The 26,877-nt window shown below is 58.8% G+C and overlaps 1 protein-coding gene across 2 annotated transcripts in view; it reads right to left on the minus strand.

Moving 5' to 3' along the window:
- The window catches only part of MAP2K3 (mitogen-activated protein kinase kinase 3), a 29,588-nt gene extending 5,685 nt beyond the window's left edge, over window positions 1-23,903 (minus strand). Inside the window, exons 1-9 of one of the 2 annotated variants that reach the window (XM_047089779.1) lie at window positions 23,676-23,903; window positions 8,595-8,661; window positions 8,163-8,211; window positions 7,010-7,123; window positions 6,714-6,833; window positions 5,268-5,384; window positions 3,959-4,010; window positions 2,391-2,518; window positions 1,844-1,921 (exon numbers count right to left, since the gene is read on the minus strand). In XM_047089779.1, coding sequence (XP_046945735.1) covers window positions 1,844-1,921; window positions 2,391-2,518; window positions 3,959-4,010; window positions 5,268-5,384; window positions 6,714-6,833; window positions 7,010-7,123; window positions 8,163-8,211; window positions 8,595-8,661; window positions 23,676-23,724 — 774 coding nt within the window. In that variant the 5' untranslated portion in view covers window positions 23,725-23,903. Of the gene's footprint in view, window positions 1-1,843; window positions 1,922-2,390; window positions 2,519-3,958; window positions 4,011-5,267; window positions 5,385-6,713; window positions 6,834-7,009; window positions 7,124-8,162; window positions 8,212-8,594; window positions 8,662-14,721; window positions 14,879-23,675 lie in introns of those variants that run through there. The other variant, XM_047089780.1, reaches the window with a different exon arrangement.
- Window positions 23,904-26,877: the final 2,974 nt, after the last annotated feature.

A 26,877-nucleotide genomic window follows, 5' to 3' on the forward strand; every position in this document is an offset into this window, starting at 1 on the left:
CGCTCCAGCCCTGACCCCCAGCCAGAGCCAAGTGTAGTGGAAGAACTGCCTGGCTAACCCGGTCCGGAATACAGAAACAGCAGAAAAAATAAGCTATTATTGGTTTATGTCACTAGGTTCAGGTCCACTTTGTTACGCAGCATTTGCTAACTGAAGTACGCACTAAGCACGCACTTGCCCAAGTTCCACCAGAGACACCAGAACGTCACCGGGATGCGGTGGGTCCCCAGTAATGACAGATGGACAGACGGATGGGAGGGAGGGATGGATGGGGGGGGAGCAGGGGTGTGTGTGTGTCAAGCGGTCATGAACGGGGTCTCTAACATCCAGCCAGTTCTGTGCAGTCTGTACATCCTGCAGGAGTTTGCTCTTATTTTCTTTAACTCAGGAGGTGAGAAGCTCTTATCTACAGGCACAGTGTGCACCTTTAGGCTCTGACTACTCCTCTCTGCTCCGAGAAAAAACACACTTAAGTAAAAAACGATCGTGTTGGCACTATCAAGCAAAACCAAAGGCATCACCCGATTCTGTGTCTCTGACAAATGATTTTGATTTTGGACCTTTCCTGGTTATTGCACACAGACACAGCTTACCAGTCACAGCGATGAGGGGAACAGGATGATAAAGCTGCATTATCGGTAAGATCCAAAACATCTACGGTGATCCTGAACTCCCGCCTTGCCCTTTTCTGATCTCCCCTCGATTCTGGCCCCCAGGCAGATACTAGGCACACCCCACCTCAGGGCCTTCACCCAGAAAGCCCTGTGGGTTCCTCCCACACCTCCTCAGAAGATTAATGCTGCTCCACTCCTACCTGAATCTCTCCTCTCCACGGACCTTCCCACGAGGTATTTTACTGGTTTGATTTTTGATTACCAGTTATACCCTGTCCCTAAGAGCTGGCGGCCAAAAGGGCTGGGACAGGGAGGGTGCTGACACCAAGCAAACATCACGGGCTAATCCACACCCCAGACACAACCCATTAGTCCCAATGGTTGGGATCGGAATAGAGGCTGATGACCCCTCAGCCAACTGAGTCAGTCCCGTGTGCATACTGGGGCCACCATGACAGTAACCTTTTCCCAGGTATTCTTGCGGGGGGGGGGGGGGGCGGGAGGGGTACTCGCATCCTGGTCTTTTTCCTGTCCCTTCAGCCCATTCTCCACATGGGTACCAGAAGGGGCTTTCTAAAGAAATATATAAATAAACCTTGACCTACACCGGAGCCAAGCCCTGACTCCGGCAGGAGCAGGCGTTGGCTGGGCAGTTCTAGAAACAGCATGCAGCACACGAGCCCCGCCCTCCTCTTGGACCTCGTGCAGCCACCCCAGCTCCGCCAGGCACCTGCCCCACCCCACCCAAGCCCCCACAGCCCAGGACTGAGAGCCCACTGCCCCATCCTACCACACTCAAGGAAATGCACAAGGACCTCACAAGCAACAAACTTGTTGCTATGACAGAAAAAGTTTTTTCTTTTAATTTTTGCCATTTTGCTTTTTAAATTATTTGGGTACCAGAAGCCCACTTAATTTGGACTTGCCTGTGATTTCTCAACAAGCACAGTGAGCTCTGGAGAAAGTCTAACGGACAAATTATCACAAGCCATCAAGAACTTTCATGGAGGACACACCTCCCCACTAGGGAAGGACCTAATGCCATCTATAGATATTCTCTTAAACATACCATAACTTTTGATGGTACGTTTTCTTCTCAGATTGTGAAGCCAACACTTTTTTCCAGGCCTAAACTATCTGATGGGCCCTCCAAAAGCTCATGGACTGGGCCCGGCCCCACCCTGGCCCCCGCCCGACCAGCAAGGGCTGGACCCAGCTCCGAGCAGTACCATGGTGATGCCGAGGCTCCAGACGTCGGACTTGACGTTGTAGCCCTTCTGGTTCAGCTCCGGGTTGATTCTCTCGGGCTGTAAAAGGGACCAGCGAGACATGAACACACACACCCCGGTGAGGGGCCAGAGGAGGGGCCGCCCAAGGTTCCCTCGGCTGGGTCTTGCCTCTCCCACCCCAAACGGAGGGGTCAGTGCTCATCCTATCCCACTCCCCACCCCCCATGGGGCAGGTGAGAAAACTGAGGCCAGCGAGGGCCAGGGTCTTGTGGTGAACGCCCGAACCATGCCTCGCAGCTACCCCCCCCCCCACCAGGCCACTGGGACAGACCTGGGATCCACAAAGATACCACAAGCCACCACCACGTGGCTGTGTATGAAACTTATCACCCAAACGGGCACTTTGGAGCACAGCTAATACCCGGGGTGAAGAGGGGCTCTGGCCACCCCGATGCACAGAGGACGTGGCCCGACGATGAGCTCCCAGGCACGTCCCTCCTGAACCTCAGCTGTGCTTTGGGACCCGGAGCGGTGTGGGGCCACTCACAGCCATGTAGGGCTTGCAGCCAGCATCCAGCGTCTTGGCCACAGAGTCCACCAAATAGCCGCTAATCCCGAAGTCGCACATCTTCACATGGCCCTCCTTGTTGATGAGGACATTGGACGGCTTCACATCTGCCAGGGACAGAACACACCTTCTTCTTCATGTGGGGTTGTGAGTCTCCGCTGGAGGCCGGCAGGCTCCTCCTACGCCCCAGTCACCCAAGGGGCACGTGATGCCAGGGAGTGGATGAGAGATAAGGCTCTGAGAGGCTCCGCTCCAGGCCAAGGTCACAAAGATGGAGGCAGCGAAGCCAGAACGTGCCCTAGTCACCGGCCACGAGTGGGGAAGGAAGTGAGTCTCTACCAGGACCTCGTCTCTGTGTCCACCATCAGCACTTTGGACACAAGGTCCGGGGGCGAATCTCACACCCGCCGGGCAGCCCCACAGCCGGACTCGGCCTATTTCCTGGTATAACCTCTAGCTCTGGGGTCCTCCCGGGCTGGGGATTTGGTGGGGCGGAGCATCACTGACAGAAGCCAGAAATCACCCGAGCGTCTATGCTGAGAGGTCGGGAGGTTCGGCCAGGAAGCACAGGGCAGCAGCAAAAACACAGGAGAGGCGCATGAAAACACAGAGCCCACGCCATGACTCGAGGTCCACACAGAGCATGCCACGGGGCACGCGGCAGGGAATCGTCCAGCAAAAGCACACACAAGACACATGTAAACCGGCATGCTTTCCTGTGTGCGTCAGGATAGAAATGCATAGGAAGAGAACCACAGGTTCCATACTGAACCACCACAGGGGTGACCTGGGGCCAGAGCTGGGATGGCGACTGAGTGGTCAAAGCAGGCCTGGTCTAATTTAACTTTGTAAAAAACAGTACGTCTGGGATAGTGAACTACTCAGAACGAAAAGGAAAGAACTGCGACACACACAGCCCCGGTGAACCTCAGAAACATTAGGCCGAGTGAAAAAGGGCGGAGAGAGGCCATGTGAATCCATTCACATGAAGTTCAAGGACATGTAAAACCAACTTACTATAGGAAAAATCAGATGAGAGGTGCAGGGGGTACGTAGGGGCGGGGGCTGACCAAGAAAGGCACAGAGAAGTTTCTGGGGGTGCGGCAGAGGGTGGAAACATCCTGCATCCTCAAAAGGGCCAGGGTTTCATGTGGATGTAAACTCTGAACAGACTCATTGAATGGTAACTACAGATCTGAGCATTTCATGATACATAAATGATACGTCGAAGCAAATTCAGCAGCATTCCCAGGACGAATGTCCAGTTTTTGCTCCAAGCACCAGCAAACCTAAGGGAAGCATGTGGGGGCGTGGGGCTGGGGGGGGGGGGGGGGCGGAAGCCAAGGAAAATGGTTTGGAGAGGTTGACAGTGGCCTGGACTGGGAAGCAGGCTCAGCTCCTGACCCCAATGGGCACATGACTACCTATCACCTGAGAAGGTGGCTCATCTTGGAAAAGGGGAAGGTCCACCCTCCTTGCAGGACTGGGCGGGACCGTGTATGAGTAGCCTACAGGCCCCTCCCGGATGGTGAGTGGCAGGCACTGACCTCTGTGGATCACGGACAGCTTGCTGTGCAGATGCTCCAGTGCCCGGACGATCTGGCATCGGCGCAGGAGGAAAGACAGACTGTGTTACTTCCGGTGGCATCGACAATGACAGATCAGGAAGACCCCTACCCTCGTCCACCTGTCTCCCTCTCCCATACACATGGCCCAGCCCCTCGCTACCCCAGGCTCTTGCTCCCATCCCCTCATTCACCCCGCTGTCATGGCCTTCTTGGTGCAGGCACACCCAGCCTCCTACTTTTCTCCCACCAACCCTAGAGGGCCAAGGTCTCAGGCCCAACCAAGCCTTTACCAGGGAAATGATGTACCCAAGACCCTCAGAGTCCCGGACCTGTGACCCCTCCAAGAGGCTGTCAACACCTCCTACCAGGCTATGGGGTAAAACCTAGCCCTTCTGCAGCATCCCTGGCCCCTCTCCTTCATGAGAGCCAGTGGGCTATATGCTTAAGCCATTCCCCTCAGGGAGACACAGGGGAAGCCTGGACAATTACCCCAAAGATTCTGACTCCCTACCCTGGCATGGGTATGTTTTAAATGTTCCTGGATGTAGTCAAGATCGAGAAGCACCCCTTTTCCCTCTGGCTGCCAGGATGCTCAAACCCAGGGTTGCTACCCTCCTTTAGAAATGTTCAACCTCAAAAGGTGAACATTCTGAATGCTAACCTTCCCCCCAACTTAGCTTGTACCTCTATGAGCTGTCTCAGGGCATCTTTTGGCATGAGGAAGTTGCAAGTACTAAGTTCTTTCTTTAAAAATGGTCTTGGGGAATCTGGGTGGCTCAGCTGGTTAGGCATCCGACTTCAGTTCAGGTCATGATCTCATGGTTCATGAGTTCAAGCCCTGTGTCAGGCTCTGTGCTGATAGTTCAGAGCCTGGAGCCTGCTTCAGATTCTGTGTCTCCCTTCCTCTCTGCCCCTCTCCTGCTCACACTCTGTCTCTTTCTCTCTCTCAAAAATAAATAAACGTTAATAATAGTAATAATAATGATAATAAATGGGTCTAGAAAGCTCAGGTCTGTACACAAAGGCCTAGAGGCCTGAGATCTTCCAAATCTGTGTGGCTCTGGGAGCCCCAGCCTCTGGGGTCTCCTCGCAAAAAGGCTCTGACCCAGAGTGGGAGAGCTGGGTCCCTGGAGGGCAGTTACCCAGGTTCAGGGCCACACTGGGGACCCACCTATGCTCAAGTTATCACCATTAGGCTGAGCTCTGTGCCTACTGGGGCAGGGCTGGGGCCTCTGGCTATGTAACTGGGACCCCCCCAGCCCCACCCAAGCCTGAGGCAATTACTTACAGACACAGCAATTTCCCCCAGGATGTCCTCTGGAATGGTCATGTTTTTATCGAGCACTTTCCGGTAGAACTTGTCCAGGGATGTGTCCATGAGCTCCATGCAGATCCACACATCTCCCTGTGGAAGGACACCTGGAGGTCAGCCTGGGTTACCTGAGGCTGCACCTGGGCCTGGACAGCCCGCCCTGGTGCCAGCATCAGCACACGCCTGCCTCCCCCGTACCGGTCAGGCCTTCCTACAGACACGTCTGCCCGCCCACCTCAGCTCACAAAGATTTACTGAGCTCCCAGCTCCACCCTTTCTTCCCCCAAAATCTTTCAGCTTCTGCTTCTCCACCTTCCATGCTTGTCCACACTACTAGGTAGGTAGTATACCCACCAGCCTTGCCCACCTCTTTTGCCTCTGGTCTCCCCGATCCGATCCCTAATTCCATGGCAGTTTTCTAGAAAGAAGTGACTGAAACACACACCTAATTATGCTCCTCCCAACAAGGGCTCTCAGGATCTGGCTGCAGCTCAGCTCCATGACCCTGCCCTGCAGACCCCTCCTGACCTCAGCCCCTGCGGCCCCCAACACGCATGGGTCACCCCAGCTCTGGCCTTGATGGACGGTTCCCTTCTTCTCCTGCAAAGCCCTGCCTCCCCCACGCCCTGTTGCCCCACAAACGCCCACCTATCTTTCAGGACAGCCTTCTGGGAAGACTAGGTATGGCATCTCCTTGGGGTACCCACAGGACCCCGTGCCTCCCTGCCAACTCTGACCCAACGTGCAGTGAGGCCCAAGTGTGTGTCCTTCCCCCCAGCAGCAAGGGGATGACCAGCCTGCACCTGGCACTCAGCAGGTGCTGAGCCAATCAGACAGGTGGATAATGAGGGGCTGACTCACAAATGGGTCCACCGCACCCAGGAAAACTGGGAACCCAGTAGACGGTCAGGGAGCATCCCGCGGGAGCCCATCCTTCCGCCATGGCATCACCCTGACCCCTCTCTCACCCCGCATCCAGACCTTCCCACAGACTAAGAGTCGGACCCTCGCATACCTCCATGACCGCCCCTACCTGGAGCCCCGCCCTGCCAGCCTGGAGGCCGGTGAAGCACACAGGCAGAGTGAGTGCCAGGCCCTGGGCCACATCACTTCAAACCCATGCAACCTTTCGAGGTGGACACAATTACTGGCCTCATTTCACAGGCAAGGAAACTGAGGCAGGAAGCAGGGGAGCCAGGCAGTTTGGCCTCTGGGCCTGAGCTCTCAAGACCCAGCATGTACCATCTCACTCTTGTGCCTGGCACCTGGCACACAGGGGCGCTCAGCAAGTGTCTGCTGGGGGCCCCGCATGAGCAACAGCGGACCGCAGGCTAGACGGAGTGGGGCAGGTGTGCAGAAGAGAGGTGGGGGTGGGGCAGCGTACCCTGGCACCCACCTCCCACCCTCCCACCAGGGCCGCACCTCTCTGAAGAGGGCCCCATAGAAGGTGACAGTGTAGAAGCAGTCGACCGTGCGCATGTTGATGTCCAAGTCCATGAGCAGACGCTTCTGCTCCTGTGAGTTCACAGTGGCCCGGATCCGCTGCAGGAAGAGAGGGTTACGGTTCAGGCGCCACACGTCAGAGGGCGACCACCCCACCAACCCTTCAAGGAGCTTCAAGGGGTGCCCTCAGCCTCCCCTTCAAGGCTCAGCCCCCCATGCCTCCTCCAGGAAGCCTCCCAAGTGTCCCCTCCCTGACTGGCTGGGGCCCCGCTTACCTTAACGGCCATGATGGTGCCACTCTGGGCATGCCGCACCTTCTCCACCACCCCATAGGCTCCACGGCCCAGCTCTGAGATGGTCACCAGGTCATCGGCCTCCACCTCAAAATTCTTGGGGGACAGAAATGAGAGAAACCACAAGTTAGGAGCCTACCCTCGCACCTTGCCCAGTAGAGAGAGCTGGGGCAGCAGAGATTAAAAACAGCCAGTGAGACCTGGGCTCAAATCCTATACCAACCACCTTCTGCCGTGTGACCTGGGGCAAGTCACTGAACTTCTCAGACTCACGTCACCCTCTACAGAACAGGCATAGCCCCAACGTCCGAAGGCTTCCACAAGGTATAAGTGAGACCACCTATGAAATGCCCCCGGCAGGCACAGAGAGCTCAAGAGATGCCCTTCCCTCTTGTCCCCTAGCCCATTCAGGTGGTAGGACTAAATCTTTCATTCAACCAGTATTTACTGAGCACCTACTATGTGTGAGCTCCTGGAGAGAACAGAACAAGGTCTTGCCCTCACAGTGAGCAGTGTGGCCCTAGGCCCTCTACTGTAGGGCAGACGAGAAAGGAATAAACAACTAGATGAACGGGACAGCACCCAGTGACAAGTGTCGGAGAAGGAAAATTAGCCTGGGAGAGGCTGTCAGCCAAGGGGAGGCCTCTACGGTGGGGTCCCTGCCTGGAGACCCTTGGTATCTCCTGCGGGTGAGGCACCGTCCCTGAGCCAGGGTCTCAACCACTGGTGTCCACGCATCAGGAGGTGCGTGTGAAATGCAGGTTCCCAGGTGCTGGTTCTGAGGACAGAGCCAGGAGTCTGCACATTCCACACACCATTCCCACAGGTGAGGTGGACGCAGGCGGCCCCGCGACCCAAACTCTGAGATCAGGAGACTTCACACTGCTCTGGCTCTCCAGGGCTCCACGAGGCAGGCCGACTCGCCCCAGTCCAAATGTGGCCGTCTGAAAGTGGGCAGCCCAGGGCCACACGGCCACCATCTGGAGCGTGAGGCTCCTCTCCCAAGCCCAGCTCCCTCCACCTCCCAGAGCCACCTCCAAGAGGCCCTACAGGGTCAGCGTGGGCTCATCTGTCATGAAGACACCGAGATTCAGAGACATGAAGGCCCCACCCCAAGTAGGCAGCCAACACCTACCCTGTCTCCGATGGTGATGAAGGTCCGAGAGTCCAGGTTCCGGGGGGGTCTGTGGGGAGGAAGCACACCCCATGAGCCTCGGAGAGAACCGCATCCTTCCCCGAGAGGAGGAGCAAACCAGGCTGGCACGGGAGCCAGAGATGCGTCCTGTCCCCGGGAGGCAGCTTGAGGCAGGTGGTGCTCTAGGCACCTAGTCTCAGTCACTGAGCATCTGCCGTACCAGACACAAGGCGTGGCCACACAGACATGGCCGGAGCCTCGCCTTCCCCTCTCTGAGATGAGTGAGAAGGGGACCCAGAGCGGATGTGCGACGACGCCTGTGAGCCCTGTGGCCACCCCACCAGGGCCGCCCAGGACACGCTGCCCCCTGCTTGCTCCCGTCCCCTGGGCCCTCTCCAGGCTGAGCCAGGGGAAAAGCTGAGGTGGACTTACGTGGGGTTGGGTACAGGCGGCTTGGACATGCAGGATATCCGTAAATCCTTCTTCCTCTTGGATTTCCCTAAGATGGAGAGAAGGTCAGGCATCTGGTCAGCTCAGTCTATCAACATCCCCTGGGCACTCCCTAGGCCGGACAAACCTGGGGACAGAAACGGCTCAGGCCTCCGGCCCTCAAGGGGCCGCAGGTGCAGACACAGATGCTGAGGGTCAGTGTGGGCAGGGCCCTGATGAGGCCTGGAACCTCCGGGCACCTACGGGATGTTCCTGGCTCAAGCCCCACTGGCCCTCCCGGCAGTGGCCCTCAGGTGCCACTGGGCCCCGGGCAATCACCCCCCCAAACCACCCGAGAAAAGATGGCGCCTCCAGAGTACGCCTCCCGGGAAGGTGGCTCCATTGCAGATCTGTCCCACGGGCCACACATCAGGCTGCCACTGAGCACCCGCCTCAGGGAGGAGGGCCGGGTCTGAGCAGCTGAGGTTTCTGCCGGGGCCCGGTGCTCCCACCCTAGGCGGAAGCCCCGTGTCCTAAAGTTTCTGGTAAGGGTTGAGCTGCGCCCCCTGAAAATTCATGTGCTGAAAAGTCCTAAGAGTGTCACCCTATTTGGAGACGGGGTCTTTACAGAGATGATTAAGTTAAAACGAGGTCATGAGGGTGGGCTGTAATCCAGTATGACTGGGGTCCTTACGAAAAGGAAATTTGGACCCAGAGACAGGCACGCACAGCTGGAAGGTGAGGAGACACAGGGAGAAGATGGCCACCTGCAAGCCAAGGAGCTCCTAAGGATACCAGAAGCTAGGAGAGAGGCCCGGAACGGATCCCTCCCTCACAGCCTCAGAAGGAACCAGCCAGCCAACACCTTGATGGGACTTCCGGCCTCCAGAACTGTCACACAGGAAGTTTCTGTGAAGCCCCCCAGCCTGCGGTGCTAAGAAACAGATACAGCCTCCTTCTCCCACTTGTGCTGCTAACCTTGGTGGGGCGGGGGTAGGGGCAGCATCTGAGGCAGAGAGAACTCCTTTCAGATCCCAGCTCTGCTGCCCACCCCTCTTCTGAGCCTCAATTTCCCCATCTGTCACCTTGGAACGCAGACGCCCACCTCAGGGATGGCTGGGAAGCCCGAGCGGACGCAGGCTGGGGAGTTGCAGGCCGAAGCCTGGTGCCTATTTCTGTCCCACCCCCACGAAGTTCTTGCCTTTGCCGCCCCCTCCAAGAGCACCCCAGGAAGCCCGCTTCCCTCCTGAGGGCTCCGGGCAGGCCTTGAGTCCCGAGGCCGCACCTCCCTCACCCTCACCCCTAAGGACGGGAGAGGGGCTTCCCTTCTCCAAGGCCCAGTGCCCACGTCTCCTGGGCTAGCTGAGAGAGCGTGGCCGGGTGCCCTAAGGAAGAATCCACATTCTGGAGCGCTGGACACGGCTGGAGCTGGGCACAGCGGAAGAAGCTTCATTAGGCCACCCTCCAAAAAGGTACAACGCCACCTCACAGTCAGGAAAGCAAGTTGAGGGACCTCAGGGAGCCCAGCGGTGAGGACCGAGGCAGGCCTGAGTCCCCAGCCCCTGCTCCCAGGCAACCGGGACAAGGAGCTCCATTTTCCAGAGCAGAGAAGTAACTTGTCCAGGCCACCGAGGATGTGGGTGGCAGAGCTGGGACTTGACCGGGACTCCCCGAAACCTCCCAGGGCACTTGCCAGCTCCTGCAGGAGTATCCTTCTCACCTCCCAGGCAATGCCCTGCCGTCGGCTCTGCCCTCCCCGCCAGCCTCACGAGGTCGCCGCAGACATACCACTGGCCACCCAAGGAAGTGGGAACTGCCCGAGGCCCTGCACCGCCTGCTGTGAGTGTGCACAGAGCACTAGGAGACCTGAGCCCCTGAAGCCACCTCTGAACTGGGTTCAGATCCAGCCTCCACCACACCGTGCCGTGCGGCCTCAGTGCCCCATCTGGGAGCCTGGCTTGGGGACCTGGACCCCGCAGCCGGGCAGAGCCTGACGCCACTGTCGAGTGATGGGATAGGGAAGACGAGGCCCAGCCTCAGCTGTCCTCAGATGAACCACCGAGAAGTAGAACGGCCCCAGCGGGGATGGGGGTCCCAGTGTGTGCACCGGGGTGGGCGGGCAGAGCGCTGGGGGTGACGGAGGCAGACACCTGCAGCCTCCCCACAGAAGCCGCCCAAGGCCCTCCAGACGCCTGGCTGCGAGGCAGGTCTGCCTGTGCCCCAGCAGCCGGCGACAGAGCCACAGTCCCAGCCAAAGGCCCTGACCCAGGGGACCCCCATGCCGACTACTAAGTCAGTACCCCAACGGCACAGTCCTCAACCCCAGAGCCGGGAGTGAGCCTGCTCACTCCATTCTGGCCTCAAACTCAAATCCCGCCTTTGCCCCTTAGAGGCTGGGTGCCCTGGGGCAAGTCCCCATGCTTCTCTGAGCCTCAGTATCCTCATCCAGACAATGGGGATAAAGAAAGCACCTGCTCGGTAGTCATCACAGAAGGCACTCAGAACAGCACCCTGCTGCCATCAGAGCTGCTTGACCCCCCAGCCCGGGCCTGTCCAGGACCAACCCGGAGGCCTCAGGAAACAAGCTTCTACAAATAGTATTCACTGGGATTCACCCTCTGCTCCCTGTCGCTGAGATAAACCAGTCACCTCATCATGAGCACACGTGGGAGGTGTTTTCATCCCATTTTACAGATGAGGCAGCGTGGCCAGTTGTCAGGGGCTGGGTGGGTCTCTCTCTTGTCCAGCGGCAGCAGCAGTCAAGGTCACACGAGTGGCCCTTCCCATCTATTCCAGATGTTCCAACAACCCTAGAGGGAGGAATTCTCAGCCTTGCTTTACTTGAGGAAACCGAGGCTCAGAAGCGAAGATGCTGCACAGGGAGTCAGGGGACCGGCCGGGACTCCCTTCTGGATTGGTCCACTCGGAGACCACAAGGGGCTCGTGGCACCCCGTCCTGCTGGGGAGGAACTGGCAGGCTGCGCTCCCCCGCGGGGAGCACTGTGCCATCTTGTGCTGAGCAGAAATCTAGAGGCTTCCCTGGGTTTCCCTGGGCCCAGCACATTCCACATGGCAGAGGAGAACAGAAAAGCCGAGGCGTGCGGGGCCTTCTGGGTCAGACTTCTGTGCTGGCCTCGGGTCAGGCTACATCACCGCTGACCTCTGGCGTGGGAGCAGGGGCCCGGGGCCGCGGGGCCCGAGGCCTGAGGAGGCCACTGGCCAGGCCGGTGCTGCTGACACCGCACTTGGCACGCGACAGCCTCTGCCCGAGTCCAGCTCGGCGCCCCTGCTGAGACGCAGCCCTGGACCTGTCTCCGCCCCTCGAGGCCCGCGTCTCTGAAGCAGGAGCGCCGAGAACACGCGCCCCCTGCGAGGCAGGCTCGTCTGCAAGGTAACTGGCACAGGCTGGGCACTCAGTAGGTGGGCCTATGTGATGGCCCCTAAATGGTCACTATAGTTATTATAAGCCTGTCCACGGAGGTGAAAACATCTACCCTACGTAATGAGAATTATGGGTGGCTTTAATTCTTCACTTGAAACTTTATGTAACCAGAAAGTAAAACACTTTGTGTTAAAAATGAACAACCCACTCGGGGGTCTCCTGGGGCTCACGGCCGCACCCGTGCCCGTACCACCTCGGCTCTTGGCCCTGCTTGCCCCTTGTCTGGCTCTAGCCTATGCACCCATCCCCCACCCCAGGATCTGTGAACGCAGTGAGATGGGCGCCCCCTCGCCAGGCCTCAGTTTCCCTAGCTGTCAAGGCAGCTTCTATGCCTGCGGCCAGGCTGGGTGGGGGAGGAGTAAACAAGAGCTCCCATCTGCCCCTCCTCCCAGGCGGGCCTGAGGGCACAGGCTGCTCCAAGCACCTGGGTGGGTGGGTGGGAGGAGTGTGGTCCTGGCCTTCTCACCTACCTGCCCGTCAGGGCCACCGGGCCTGCGTCCGGAGGGACATGCACTCTGTGGGGCAGCTGCGCCAGCTGTCAGAGGGAGTGGGTGAGGCCGCCATGGCGACAGCACAGAAACAGGCCGCGGGCCACCAGCCGCTGCCACCGTCCGTCACACACGTCAGCGCTGGGCCCAGATGGCCAGGCAGCCCGGGGCTGCCCAGGTGTGGACTCAATGTGACGACCGTCACCACAACAAACAGAGGTTCACAGGCTGCCACCAGCAAACCACAACAAGCCTGCCAGCCTCAGCTTGCAGGGCCTCTGGCACAGGTGGGCACAGTGCCAGGCATCTGTGTGTCCTCGGCCCTCTCCAGTCTCCCAGCGGTACCACGGGCAGAGAGCAAGGAAACCAGCCACTGACCTACGGGACAAGCCAGTGGAGAGAGGCACCCCACGCTCCCACAACTCCTACCCCTGCCCGGCCCTGCTCATCATTCCTTGCATAAGTCACCTTCTTGCCTGTCTCGGTACGTTTGCGCGTTCTGTTCTCTCTGCCTAGAACGTTCTTCCCTGCAACTTTTGTTCTAGGTGGTATACGATCCTCACCCCTCGCCTAGTCAGAGAGGCTTTCCTGATCACTCCAGCTAAGCCCCCTTGTCCCTGGCTCTCCCTGTGTCCAGCCAGCTTCTCTCCTGTCACGTCTCACAAGTCACAGTTCTATAGCTACTAGCTCAGGGGCAGCTATGGAATTGTTGAGGAGCACCGACTCTAGAGCTAGGCAGCCTGGGTTCAAACTACAACTCTGCCACTGCCTAGCTGTGTGCCCTGAAGCAAGTGTCTTAACTCTCTGGGCATCGTAGACTCCACTGTGCAGCGGGGATAACGGCCCCACAGTTATCCCAGGGCTACCAGGCATGTCCTACCAGGCTATCAGTGCCCTGCTGCAGCGGTGGCTGACATGCAAAGATTAGACTGAACCAAACCCGCAGGACCCAAAACAACACTAGGCCCTCAGCCCCAGACAGTCACTCTGTTCATACTCTCCGCAGCCCCACAGAATAAAGTGTTTTCCTGTCTGTACCTGTTGTACCGGGGCGGGGGGAGGCGGGGGTCAGAGAGGAGAGGTAGCTTGACCAAGGTCACACAGTGGGAGTCTAGCAAGGGGCAGACATGAAGACGGGTCTGCTTAGCTCTAATGAGCAAACATCAACAGAAAGCCTGAGAGAGGGCTCTCCCCACCCCCTGCGTCACCCCTGCCCTGGGACCTTGGGGAGATTCCAAATAGACTGGACTGTGCCACTCCCTCTCAGGCTGTGTCCACGGTGGGGGCTGGGGGGCCCTGCCACAGACTCCACTCACAAAGGGAGCCCCCCACCCCTCATCGCGTTCAGTCACGACCCCTGGTTTCCCATGACAAGCGCATTGCTCCCTGCTGCTCCCAAACTGTTACTATTCCTACCCCTACTTTGGGGTACTTCGGGTGCTTCTTGTGGTTTCCAATTCCACCGGAAAAGTCCCAGGCCCTGAGCGTCCGTGCCCGCCATGGAGATGTGGGAGGCCAGATGTCCCAGGGCCACCGATGCCCCCTCCCAGCCTCTGCCCCACTCAGCCTGTCACCTCCGTCCTATGGGAGGGTCCCTCACAGAGAGAGCGCCTCGACCAAACTACTCCCGCGGCGCAGGCAGCTATCGAATAGCTCTTGTCAGCCGGCACGGCACCTGATGCTCAATGCCGCCGCCCACTGCAGCCATCACACCGGCCCCACACTTACCGCCCCTCGGGCGAGCGCGGCACCCAGTCCACGGACCGGCCCACCGAGGCCCTGCGATGCTCAGCAGGAACGGCAGGGCCGGGCCCGTCCCACCTGTGTCTGAGGCTGCAGTCTCCGCCCCCTGGTACCTTCCCCTCAAAGAGGCCCCTGAGGAGCTGGCGGGGACCACCACCACCAAGTGTCGGCAGGGAGCAAGGACAGAGCCGGCTCCCCCAGGCAGGGGGCCAGTTGGGTCCCCGGCACGGTGGCGCCCGCTCCCCAAGGTCCTGAAACAGATGAAGGGCTCTCTCATTGACGGGTCCCCTATACACGTGGCACCTGCCAAGGGCACCGTGTACCTCATCCCACAGGCGAACGACGGGCTGCGCCACGGGGGCCGCTCAGCCCATGGCCCTGCCCTGTCTCCTGCTGTGTGCCAGTCACCTGGGCAGGCCCTGGCTTCTGAGGCCCTCGGCACCCCCTTTCCCTTTACCTCTCAGGCCCGTCCTCATCTGCAGAGCACGTTGGGGGGGATTCGGTGCCCGCCGACCTCACAGCATCCGTCCCTCCCTCAATGAGCAGACCGCGCCCTGCCCTCCGAGGTCATGCGCCAACCGCGGACCTGTGGCGATGTCTGAAGACGTTCCGTCAGGGGGGTGCTACCGGCATCTAGCGGATAGAAACCAGAGATGCTGCCCCGCAACCCACGGTGCACACTCAGCCCCCACAACTGAGAATGATCCAGCCCAACAGGGCAACGGTGCCAGGGCTACGCCTGGGGCCGACAGGAGAGGCAGGACCACAGGCAAACAGCAAACTAGCAAACAACACCAATATGTGTAATGTTTACACAGAATCCCGTGCGCGCTAAATGCTCTACAGAATAAAGGGAGCTGGGGACAGGGACCTTTGTGAGGTGGGATTTGAGCTGAGGAGGAGGAAGGAGGAAAGCTCTAGAGCCACGATGGTCCAGGCACAGGAGGCAAGTGCACAGGGACGTGGGCCTAGAAGAGGGAGGGAAGGGGGAGAGGCCGGGACCAGCGGGTGCGGGTGGGAGACCTGGTCTCACCCAGCCTCGCGGGCTGCGCTCGGGGCGCAGGGCACAGAGGGCAACCAGAGTCCGCCCCCTTGCTGCTGGGAGTCGCGTGAGCTCACAGGGCCACCACCTTGAAGGCACCTCGGCACTGTCCAAACGCCCACTGACCCAGAAAAGCGACCTCAAGGAACTCATCCCTACCATACAACTCCCACGAGACAAAAAGAATAAAGAGCCGCCGACACTTGGCGAGCACCTACTGTGTGGCCTGTGCTAAGCGTTCAATCGCATCTCGCCGGATCCCTTCAGCAACCCCCAGAGGCAGGGATGAACAGGATCTCCATTTTACAGATGAGGACCCTGAGGCCCAGCGTTTGTAAAATCAAGAGACTGGCCCAGGGAACTGGCAAGGGTCCAGCGGGCCCCTGGGCAGGATGGCAGGGCGAGTGCTCTCCACGCAGGAGGAAGAATGCAGATTTTGTGAGAGAGAGAAAACGAGCGTCTCTCCACAGAGGATTCCAAGGAGCAGGACACCGCCTTTCTGCACCTTTGAGATGATCCTAACCACGTGTATGAGCTGCTTAAATGCAAGTGAATTTAAATTAAATAATCAGAAAGAGAGAAGCCCTGTGTAAACCTTGTGTCCTGGGCTTCTGTGGGTCTGGGGCTCAGGTTCCTCCTGCCTCTGAAAGGGGTAGCCAGGCTCACCGGTGTCCTTCATGGGGGCTCTCAGCAGCAGGGCCTGCTGGGAATTGGATGGCGCCTCCGAGGCTGGCCAGCCCGGATCCTGGGGCCAGAGGCCTGGAGGCTTGCACGGGGTCCCATGCCAGGGCAGCGGCAGAACCAGGACTCCGACACTGACCCCAACTTCCTAGACCGGCTCTTCTCCCCGGGGTCACCAGATCCTGACTTCCCACACCTCAACCGCAGCCATGACAGCATCTCGCAAGCCGCTGCAGTGGAGGCCGACAGATAGTGAGTTGAGGAAAGACAGGCTTGGGCACCGGGAGACCTGAGCTGCTGTGTGACCAGGGGCAAGCCACACCCCCTCCCTGAGCCTGTTTGGTCCCTTGATGATCTGGGGAGCGCAAAGACCTTGACCTCCAGGAGAGGACTAGTCAGGGGTTGCTAAGAAAAGGCCGGGGCAGACCTGTGTGACCTTGGGCATTCAATCCCTGCTCTAGGCCGGCATACTTGTAAAACTCAGGGATGACAACACAACCATGTTGCTGGGTAACCATGACAGCTAAGAAAGATAGTGCACGCAAAATGCCTGGCACAAAACGGATCGGTTCAGCGGCCGCCCTGGCCCAGAGGCCTTCAGTCACCAAGGTGGGCCCCAGACTGCAGAGTGAGGCCCCCAGACAACAGAGCCCACGCCTCGAGGCTAGGGGCAGGGAGGGACGTTCCCGGGTGGCACCTAACCTTCCCAGAGCCCCAGGGAAACGGGCCGCTCCTCTTGCTTGGATGCGTGGGCTGAGCTCCTACAGGTCTGCACTTGGGGCCGCTGTGAGATCACCCAGGCCACCCGGAAGCACTGCTGGGCCCCATGTTCCTGCCCCTGGAAAACGGTAGCAGCACCTTCCCTTAGCAAAGACCACGCTTGCTTTTATCATCATTTGTCTCGGAACAAAATCTTACAAAACATGGGGATAACGGACAGAATACCTAAATGGGTATTCTTGGTGACAAAAATGCTAATACATAGCTCAAGTTCAATTTCAGCACCGAATGGGCACCTACGGTGTCCCTGAATCTGCCAGGTCTCATCCCTTCTCGCCCTCGACAACAGCCTGAGAGGTGGGTGTTTCCATTCCCTTGGTTCATGTGAGAACACTAGAGCCCAGGACATCACAAAGGGAGTCGGGGCAGAATTGGGCCTCGAACCTGGAAGTCCCCCCAGGCTCACCCAGCAAGGCTCTACCAGCACTACCTTGGGGTCTGCCCCAGGCGGTTGGGGGTGGGGCAAGCTGTGCCTGCAGTAGGGAGGTATGGGGCAACCCAGAAGGCTAAGACACAGACCCGCTGAAGGACAGGGAGGGCAGGACATGCTCCCCAGGCCCCACACCCAGGGCAGTCTCGGGCAGGCCCCCCGCCCCTGCCTCAGCAGGCGCTGACCACCAGCAACGACGACCCACTTAGTGGGAGCCCAGAAATGCTTCTCAGCTCTCTGTTTACTTCCTGATAGAACGCAAACATCTCCACTGACATCCAAGGCCCTTCCCTCGTCGCTTCACACCCGCTGGCTCAGGCAACCCTCAGGACACGCCTCGCACAGTGATGCGGATAAGGAAAGTCAGGGCCCGTCAGGGTGTCGCTACACAGGCTGAGCACAGCACAATTCGGGCCGGGAGTTTAAGATTTGCTTAAAGCAACAGTAACAGCTGCAAACACTCGTCTACACCAACTCCGAGCCAGCCCCCATGCCGAGCACCTGCATAGGCTAATGCAGTGAGTCGTCACAACAGCCCTGCAATTTCGATTCTAGGAGCATCCCCGTGAGACAGACTGAGGCCACACGGCTCGGGAATGGGGGAGACGGGCGTGAACCCAGCCAGCTGGCCGCAGCCCCTCCCCGCCATTACGCGGCTGTGCAGGCCCCATGGGCCGCAATGGGGGCCAGCCTAGGGATTCTGAAGGACAATGAGCCGAAACATACCCCTCGTACCTTAGCACTAATAAAGAAGCGATTATGACAAAAGTCAGGACGGCTGTAAGGGAGATGCAATACTGAGGGGCACTCTGGGGTACAGTAACGTTCAATTTCTTTAGCTGAGTATTGGGTACACAGCACTCATTCGTAAAAACACGGCGGTACCTTCTATATACCCTTTTGGTGTCTGCAGTATAGTTACAATTTGAAAGTTTGAAAGCGACGGGCTGGGAGCAGGGCAGCTGGACACCGCCTCCCAGAGAAGCCGGGGCGGCCCCTGGATGCCAGCTCAGCCACAACACCCCAGAAAGGGACAGGGTGACAGGGACCTGCGCCCGAGACTGGGGGTAGGGAGGAGAAAAGCTCCTTCAGGGTGAGCCTGGTTACCCTCTCCCGACTTGGATACAGCCCCCGGGCTTGCCGTCTATGAGCGGCAGAGGGGCCTTCCGGGTTGCCACTGCCCAGCCCCATCTGTTCTTCATGACCTTTGTGTGAAGCTTTTGGGGGCTGCCGTGGTCAGCGCTGGGGAGGGCATCTACAGACACAGCTGGGCAAGCAAGCCTGACTTGTGTGCGCAATGCCGAGAAGGAAGGCCAAGGGGAAGCATGGGTGGTCCCTGGAGGCTGCAACCCCAACGCTGGGAGCCGAGCAGAAGGCAGGCCGGTCTCATCACCCCCATCTGTGCGGAGGAGGGCTCTCTGTGTGGCACCCTCTGTGCTGCCCCCCGGTGTTCCTCCTCTGGGACCCAATCATGACACACGGCACCCAGCCTGAGACCCTGACCACACTCCACATGGCCACCAAGGCCCTGCACCCAGGCAAACCCTGCATCGAACTGCTCCCCCCTTCACCTCGGCCCCCCATCCACCCACACACTTGGCCTTGGGTCTGGACTCTCAGAACCATGACTCCCAAGGCCTCCTCCTGCACCCCAGGCAGAACTCTGTGAGAGCCAGGGTGCTCCTCGCTCACCCCCTGTATCCCCAGAGCCAGCACCATGCCTGGCAGTGATGAAGTTCCACCAGCTAAGGGGCTGGCCTAGAAAGTCCCCATCCTCCTGATTCCCTGCCCCACGCCTCCCTATGCTCAAGGGAGGCGGACCTGAAAAAAGAGGCCAGCACCCAGTCCTCTCTGTTCCCCACAGGCCCTCCCCAGGAAGGCCCAAGAGGCAATGGGAGCCCTAGCTCCAGCTCGGGGACCAGTGGGGAAAGGGCCTGGTACATTCTGCCGACATTACAGGATCCTGCAGCCACAGAGTCCCACGTCACAGGGCTTATGAGTCTGTCACCAGAGGTCAGGGTCCTACTTATTCATCCATCAATGAACACCTTCCATGACCATAACAATAAGAAAATAATAGCAGATGCCATTCGTTAGGCAAACACTATCTCCAATCTTTACCACCACCCTGCAAGGGATGGGTGTTTACTCCCACTTGACAGAAAAGGAGACTGAGGGTCAGAGAGGGCACATGAGGAAGTCAGGAAGCAGCGAAGTGAGTCAGAATTTGAACTCGGCCTGTCTACCCCGAGCCCAGGCTCTGCACCCCCTTCCTGTCTCGCCAGGGCTTTTTTGGGACTGAGGACAGTCTTGCTGGCCCACTACCTGACACTTAGCAAGAGTGGAATGAGGCTGTCCACAGCCATCCTTGTGGCTGCTAGCAAGACAGGAGAGGTCCCTATTCCCATTCTGCAGGTGAGGAAACGGAGGCCTCTCATCGGAAAGGTAGGCCATGCCCAGGGGACTGAAATCACTTACAGAGTGCAGTGAATGTACCTTTTCCAACATCACACAGCAAAAGAGACTGAACTGAGATTTGACCACAGGCACCCCCACCCTGTCTTTCGGGACCTCAGGCCAACCCTGCACCCCCTCTCCTCCCCCGCATCCTGGAGCCCCCAGCAGCACATCTGAGCCTGAGGGTTCCCTGGGCCAAGGGTGGTGAACAGCCGCCGCCACCTGCTTCTGTTCCGTGAACAAGAGGAAGCAGGGCCCTTGCCTAACAGAGGAAGTTCCTGGGCGGGGCGGGAGTGGGTCCAGGAGGGCCTGCCCAAGGGTCCCGGCCCAGTCTGAGGTCCAGGAAGGGGGCCACCTCTGATGCCCATCTCAGGGCTAGATGTTGACCTGAGAGGTCGGGGCTCACAGCCCCCTACCCATCCGCCAGCCAGCAGGCATCGCCCCTTTAAGCAGCAGCCAGTTGGGCTGGCATGCCCGGCGGGTGAGTCAGCACCCAGTGCCCGCTGACTCACCCACCGGAAGCCTCCCGCTGCCCCAGCCCTCTCCCCACACAGGCAACTGAGAACTTTGCTCCTTTCGGGCCTCGAGCCACGGGCTGGCTGATAGAGAGTTTCCTGTGCGTCACGCCAGGGGTGGGGGAAGTCCCCAAGGTGTCACCCTCCAGTCTTTCCGACAGCAGGGATGGGACAGGATGGGGGTTGAGGGGGGACAGTGGCCATGGCAGGCAGGACCGGGACACGGTGCTCCTGAAGCCTCAGTGCCCGCACTGGGCAGCCGGGAGCCATGTGAAGATCAAATATAAAGTGCCCGCACTGGTGGCACTCACAGTGCAGCGGGGACGGTAACAGGGTACATGTGGTACCCCCGAGGACAAGCGTGGCTTGAAGCAGCAGACCCAAACCACGCCAGCTAAACGTGCCCCTGACCACTGGCCCCAGTGCCAGCTGCCCTCAGCCTCTGACCCCAGCCAAAGATGGCATGTGCGAGAGGAGACTGGGGAAGACCAGCAGGGCTGTGGGACCTGGGGTCTCATGGGCTCATGGAAAACTCCCCAGGCCTGCGGCATAGAGGATGGAGCAGGGCACCAGCTGCAAGGCAGGAAGGTCAAAAGGAAAGCTCCCTTAAGGTCAAGTGCCAACCACGCCCTGTTTTGTTCAAATTCCTCTGAGAAGGTGGAGAAGAGCACAGTGCCGGGGGCCCTGTGCCCAGGACGGGAAGGGCAGCCAGGTGAGAATCCCCGCTCTCCGGACTCAGTCCAGCCGCTCCCCTTGTCTGACCCCAGTTTTGTCATCTGTCAAATGGGACGGACTGCGGTGAATATAAAATGTGCCAACTGTAGAGGGCTGTGTACACGAAAGGCATCACCTCTGGCTCAGTCCTTCCCCTGGGTCAGGCACGGCCTGGGGGAGACGCCTATGAGACAAAGACGTCATGGAGAGTGCCACTAGCTGGGACAGTGGGACGGTGGGACGGCGGTTGGCAGGGGGCAGCGGGGCGGGGAAGAGGGGGCCACCCAGCAGCTCAGCTCAAGCATCTAGCACAAGAATGGAACATAAAAGAGCACCGGGGAGACCTTTGGAGATAGACAGTCCTAGATAGGACCCTAGCTCCACCTGTCACAGCTGTATGACCCAGGCAAGGCACCGAACACCTCTGAGCCTCAATAAATGGGGCTGTGAGGAAGAAATGAGAGAGTACCTGGAACAGGGAAAAAAGCTTGATAAGTGGTAGCTGTCAGGGTTTTTGGTGAGGTGGTATCGCGGCTCCCCACCACATCCTTCCGCAGACCCCAAAGAGGTTGACGGGGTCCCTAGGCCTTGCAGAGGCTCCTGACCCTCCATCTAACCCACCCACCATCATCTATTACCTGGACCCACAAAATGGAATTTCATCCCAATTCTCTCTCTGCAGAGAGAGGCTCAGAGAGAGCAACACCAGGACTCCAGTCACACGGCGTATGGGGACCAAGCAGTGCCTCTCCAAAGTCCCTTTCCCCTTCACACCTGTGACCTCTCTACCTTCACAATTCTACAGCTTTAACTTTTATTTGGACGAGGCATCCCCCCCTGGAAGAGCTGAAAGGGCATTCAGAGACAAACATTGCTTCCGAACTCTTCCTTCTGCCCATGAAAACACTGTGGCCCAGAGAAGGTGGGGGACCTGCCCTAAGTCCCCCAGCACTGACCGAGCCAGGCACACACCCCAAGCTGGAGAAGAGAAATGTCTAATTTCCTGGGTCTCCAGGACGGAGAAGCTTATGATTTCCCGGTTCTCGAGCTCCACGAGGTCTGTGCAGTCCAAGTCCCTCCCCAGCCACCTCCCCCCTTGAGTGCCTCCTGAGTTACTCACAGTGGTTGGGCAACGGTCAGGGATCCGGCCTCCCACTTACGTAAGACGTAATTACCCTGCCCACCGGGCCAGCAGGGCTCTGGCCCACAGCCACCACAGCCGCTGGCGGCAGGGGCAGAGAAGGACCCGTGCCCTCCCCAGGACCCCACATGCCCTCCGGCTGCCGGGGCCCCTCCAGAGAAAGAGAGGTAGGAACAACCTCTGATCAGAGGCCCATTAAGTGCCATGTGTTACCTTTCTCCACCTCACTCTGCAGCTGCAAACAGAGGCAAGGCCTTGACACTGCAAGACTGAGGCCTTCCCAGCAAGAAAAATGGTAAAACCGGGGTGCAGCAGCTGTCCCTCCCTAAGCTTCTACTATGTGCCAGGCACCATGCTGAGTTCCTTGTCTCCTCAGCCATGCTTGCTTAAAACTCTCCAGTATTCGCTACCTCGTATCATATCCAGAACGCCACACAAGGCAGGTGTGATTACTCCCATTTTGCAGATAAGGAAACTGAGGCCCACAGACACTCCTGCTGCTGGGGTGAGGCAGCAGCAGGTTTAGAGAGCCAGGAGGCAGCCCATTCATTACAGCTATGTCCGGTTTGGAACTCTTACACAGCCCAGCCTGCTGAGGCTCCCACATGCCAAAAACATCCTTTCCTCTTCCTGCAAAAAAAAAAAAAAAAAAAAAAAAAAAATCCCCCTTTCACCCTCCAAGTTCCCACCCCCACCCCCACCCCCGCATGACAAATCCTGCTGCCGCCCGCAGCCGCCACCTCACAAAAATTTCCAGGAAGGCCAGCTACTTGGAGAAGACAAGAGCAAGCCCACTGCACGGCCAGCACGCCGGCCTAGTAGTAGCTGGCCCGGGACCCAGAGGCAGCAGGGACAAGCCTGGTATCGATCAATCCTGGAGACACAGGGGAGCAAAAAGCGGTGGGGTCCCCAAGTACAGAGAGAAACTTGCAAGTCAAGACAAGGAGAGCTGATGGAGAGGGCGCTGTGTGTTAGGGCAGGCTGGGAGGACAAGAGAGGTTCCTGGGGGACAAGGCTGCAGGGCTGCAAGCCCACCAGGGATGGGGCAATGCGGGGCCTACAAGGATGGAGAGAGTTAGGGGAGAGGAGAGAGTTCTTAGCTGGACTGTAGCCAAGGCACTCACATGGTGGGGGCAGGGGGGGGTGAGGGGGGTGAGGGTGGTTACAGTGATTCCCCAGCAGGGCAGCACTGCTGGGGTGTCAGTTAAATCCCAGTCTGGCTACAGCCCTGGGACCAGGGAGTGGACGGAGAAGGAGGGGGGAGGCGGCTGGGTGCAGGATCACAGTGAATCCCCCTAAATCCAGCTGAGGTACCCACGTTGGGAGAATTCATGTTCTGGGTGCAGTTAAGGCCTAAATGAGGAGGTCAGAGTGAGGTTTCTGACCTGGAGCGGGGTAATCAGAATAATCAGAAGGAGATCCTAGCTTGAGTTCGGGCCCGAATGCAGTCCCAAGGCCTAAACTGGGGGTCCAAGTGAGGTCTAAGCTGAGACCGAGACCCAAATAGGGACGGGTTCTGGGCCGATGTGCTGCGTGGGTCCGGTACGGTATGGAATGGGATCACACAGACGGAGGTCTGGGTTCGCAGCCCGGGCCCGGATTGGGCGCGGGGGCGGGGGGTCAAGTCGCGCTCCCTAGCAGGGGCTCCTACCTTTGGTCGGGGGCATGCTGGAGGGCTGACTGGAGGCGGGCGACTCCATGGTGCAGGCGGGTCCAGGGGCAGCGGAAGGAACTAATCGAGAGGACGGCGGGCTCTACGCGGACGGAGAGCGCTCATGGCTGCGGGCAGGGGGCCCGGGCGCGGTGGCGGAGCAGAGGCGGCAGAGGCGGCGGCGGCGGCGGTGGCGGCAAACACGCGTCCGCGACGGGCGGTGCCGGAGCCAGACTGGGCAGCGCCGCTGGGGCCCCGGCCGGACGGCGCCGACATCGGCCCCGCCCCCGCGCGTCGATTGGCCCGTCAGTCTCCAGGGCCCGTCCCCTGCCTATCCAACGCCGGCGTTGACCTGCCTGTCACGCACAAGCCTTGCCCCTGCTGGCCCCAAATCGGGCTCCTCCCACTGTCTGTCAAGCCCCGCCCCCCGCCCGGGAAACCCAGGCCCGCTCAGGCTCTGTCCCCTCCTAGGCTGGAGCGGTGTCCCTCCCGCTGCCTGTCAAGACGCAAGCCCCGCCCACTCCCGGGGACTCGCTGAGCGCGCCTGGCGCCTGTCAGGCTCTAGGCCCCGCCCCCGCGCTCTCCCAGGCCAGTCGTGCTCTGCCAGTGAGCTTTGTGGGCCCGTCTGGGGTGCGTAAGCTGGAAAAAACCCCAGCTATACTGGGGTGGCGGGGCTGGGGCCCCCGGGAGCGGGAAGGCAAAGTGCTGTGCAGGGGTTAAAAGAGCGTCCCCTGGGCGAGACCTGGGCTCAGATGCTTACTTGCCGGTGACCTTGGGCAAGTCAGGTAACCCCTGAGCCTCGGGTTTGGCCTGTGTGAAAAAGCAACCGTAACAGCCCTGCCTCCTGGCGCTGGTCAGAAGGAGACCCGGGCTTTAGCGGACTATCATTGGTGACTGAATGTTGTAAAACGCTGAAAGCACGGTGTCTGGCGTGCGCACGTCTATTCCCTGCTTCTGCAAACATCCACCGAGGGCCTGATGTGTTCAGGCACCGGAAAATGGGTGGAGATACAGTAGTGAACTTTGTGGTACCTAGCGAGAGGTCAGTAAATGTAGCATTCATGGTCATGTCTTTACTGCCCCTCCTTCTCTACCTGGCAGGGAGTAAGGTGTTTCTCTTCTCTGCTCTTGGGGCCTCAGTCTATATGTACAGACTGTATAAGGTATAATGCAGACAGACCAGTCCTCCCTTGTGCTGCCACATGGAGTCTAGGGGCATTTTAGGAGCCACTGACCAATCTGGCCCTGGGATCAAGTGACTCAGATGGAAAGCCATGGGCTAGTGAGGGCAGGAAGCGCTTGGCAAGGGTCAAGGGGTCAGCCCCTTGCCTCTGGGCAGGCATGAGTGTGTGACCTGCCAGGGACCTCACGTGAGGGAAGCAGATTCCACCACCTGCTAGAAACGCTTGGAGCAGGGAGCTGACCTCTGTCTGCCCATTTGTAGAAAGGGGTGACCCCTGCAGAGCCCCACCCACACAGTGATGGAGAGGGCCCGATGAGATAAAAAAAGGGGGGGGGGGATATGTTATAATTATCATTATTCTCTTCCTGTGTCTCTCACTCACCCTTTCCAGGAAGTGGACAGAAAGTCATGATCTGTGGACTCAGGTACGGGTTTGAGTGTCAACCCTGCCACTTACTAGAAGTCATGGAACAGCTCCATGCCTCAGTTTACTTACCTGTCCCATGGGGGCAGTGAGGCCCTCTGAAATTAGTTCACGAGCTGAGGCTTGGAAGTATCCGGCTTAGGGCCTGACACTTCCTAAGTGCCCAGGAAATATACTGTGGGCCACCTCCTCCAGGAAGCCACCTCAGCCTTACCACTCCTGGGTGTCTGGAGTGCTCTGTTCCAAATGGGCCATGTGACCTTGGGCTAGTCATTTCATCTCGGAACCTGCTGCTTATCCATCTGGAAAATGGGCACCCAGCAGCAGCTACCTCCCTACCAGGACCGCAGGCCTGGTCCGGCGGGTTTTCTAGGTTCAGGCCTCTGCCATCCACTTGGACTTCCATGCTTCCCATACTCCCCCTCGCCCTCTCTGTTCCTTGCTAGGTTCAAGGGTCTTAGTGCTGTCCATCGAACATGCCGGTACCGGTCCTGCCTCGTAGGGCCTTCACCCTCGCCGTCTCCTCTGCCTGAGACACCTTTCCCCGCCCAGATTCTGGGGGTGGCTCCCTTCCAGCCTGCAAGCCTCCGCATAAATGAACTCCTCTAAAAGGCCTTCCTGGTCATGCCCCCAAATCCGCGGTTATTCTCTGCACGGCGCTCGGGCCACCAATGCCTTTCCTATTTGCTCTGTTTTTAAGCCAGCTCTCCCTCTAGACCATCGGCCCTTCCTGAGCAGGAATCTTGCCCACTCATCCCCTGCCGCAGTCCTGATGCACAGCCCCGGGCCTGGTGCATAGTAGGTGCCTAATAAGTACCTGAGGAATGAACAAAGAGAGGATGAAAAGCACGCCACAGACATCGATGAGGTGACTCCAGTCCCGTGCCAGCCTCCCAGGCACCCATATGACTCAGACAAGGCCCTTCAGTTGGAGGAGTCGACGGTTAGTCAGGGAGCCTGACAGCCCAAGAATCACAAAACTCCGTGTGGGGCGCTATAAATAGATGCCCGAGCAAGAGTCTCAGGAAGGTGCCAGACACCGCCTGGGTGAGGTCAGGGAAGACTCCTCAGAGGAAGTGACTTTGAGACGGACCTTTAAGAATCCCTAGGAGCTTGTCAGGCAGAGAAGCAAGGAAGAGTCTCCCTGGCAAAGGGGCCACGTATGAGGGCCAGACTGGGGCACAGAGCTGCGTTGCTGCCACGGGCAGAAACACCACGGGAGGGCTTCTTCTCCTCTTCCCGGCTAGTCACCGCAACATCTGCGGGCCACCCTCCGCCTCTAAGGAGCACAGTGAGGCTGAAGGACTCCACGATCCCCCAGAAACCAGAAGGGGTGTTTGATGGGGTCACAACAGGTTGCCTCGTACCCCGACTCTGAGAACAAAAGTCCCAAACACCCCTGTCGGTAGACTCAGGGAAACTGAGACACAGGGAGGAAGAGGGTTAGGAGGTGGGTGTGAGCAGAGGTGAGAGGGACCTGGAATGGCAGAGGACTGGAAAGAGACGATGGTCTGAACCCAGGATTGGGGAAGCTCACTCATTCATTCATTCAACAACAATTTGTTGAGCACTTACTCCGGGCCTAGCACTGAAGG

The sequence above is a fragment of the Lynx rufus genome, unplaced genomic scaffold (genome assembly GCF_022079265.1).
Source record: "Lynx rufus isolate CCGP_SWC_20201006 ecotype Redwood Valley unplaced genomic scaffold, mLynRuf1.p SCAF_28, whole genome shotgun sequence".
In the NCBI taxonomy this organism is placed as follows: domain Eukaryota; kingdom Metazoa; phylum Chordata; class Mammalia; order Carnivora; family Felidae; genus Lynx; species Lynx rufus.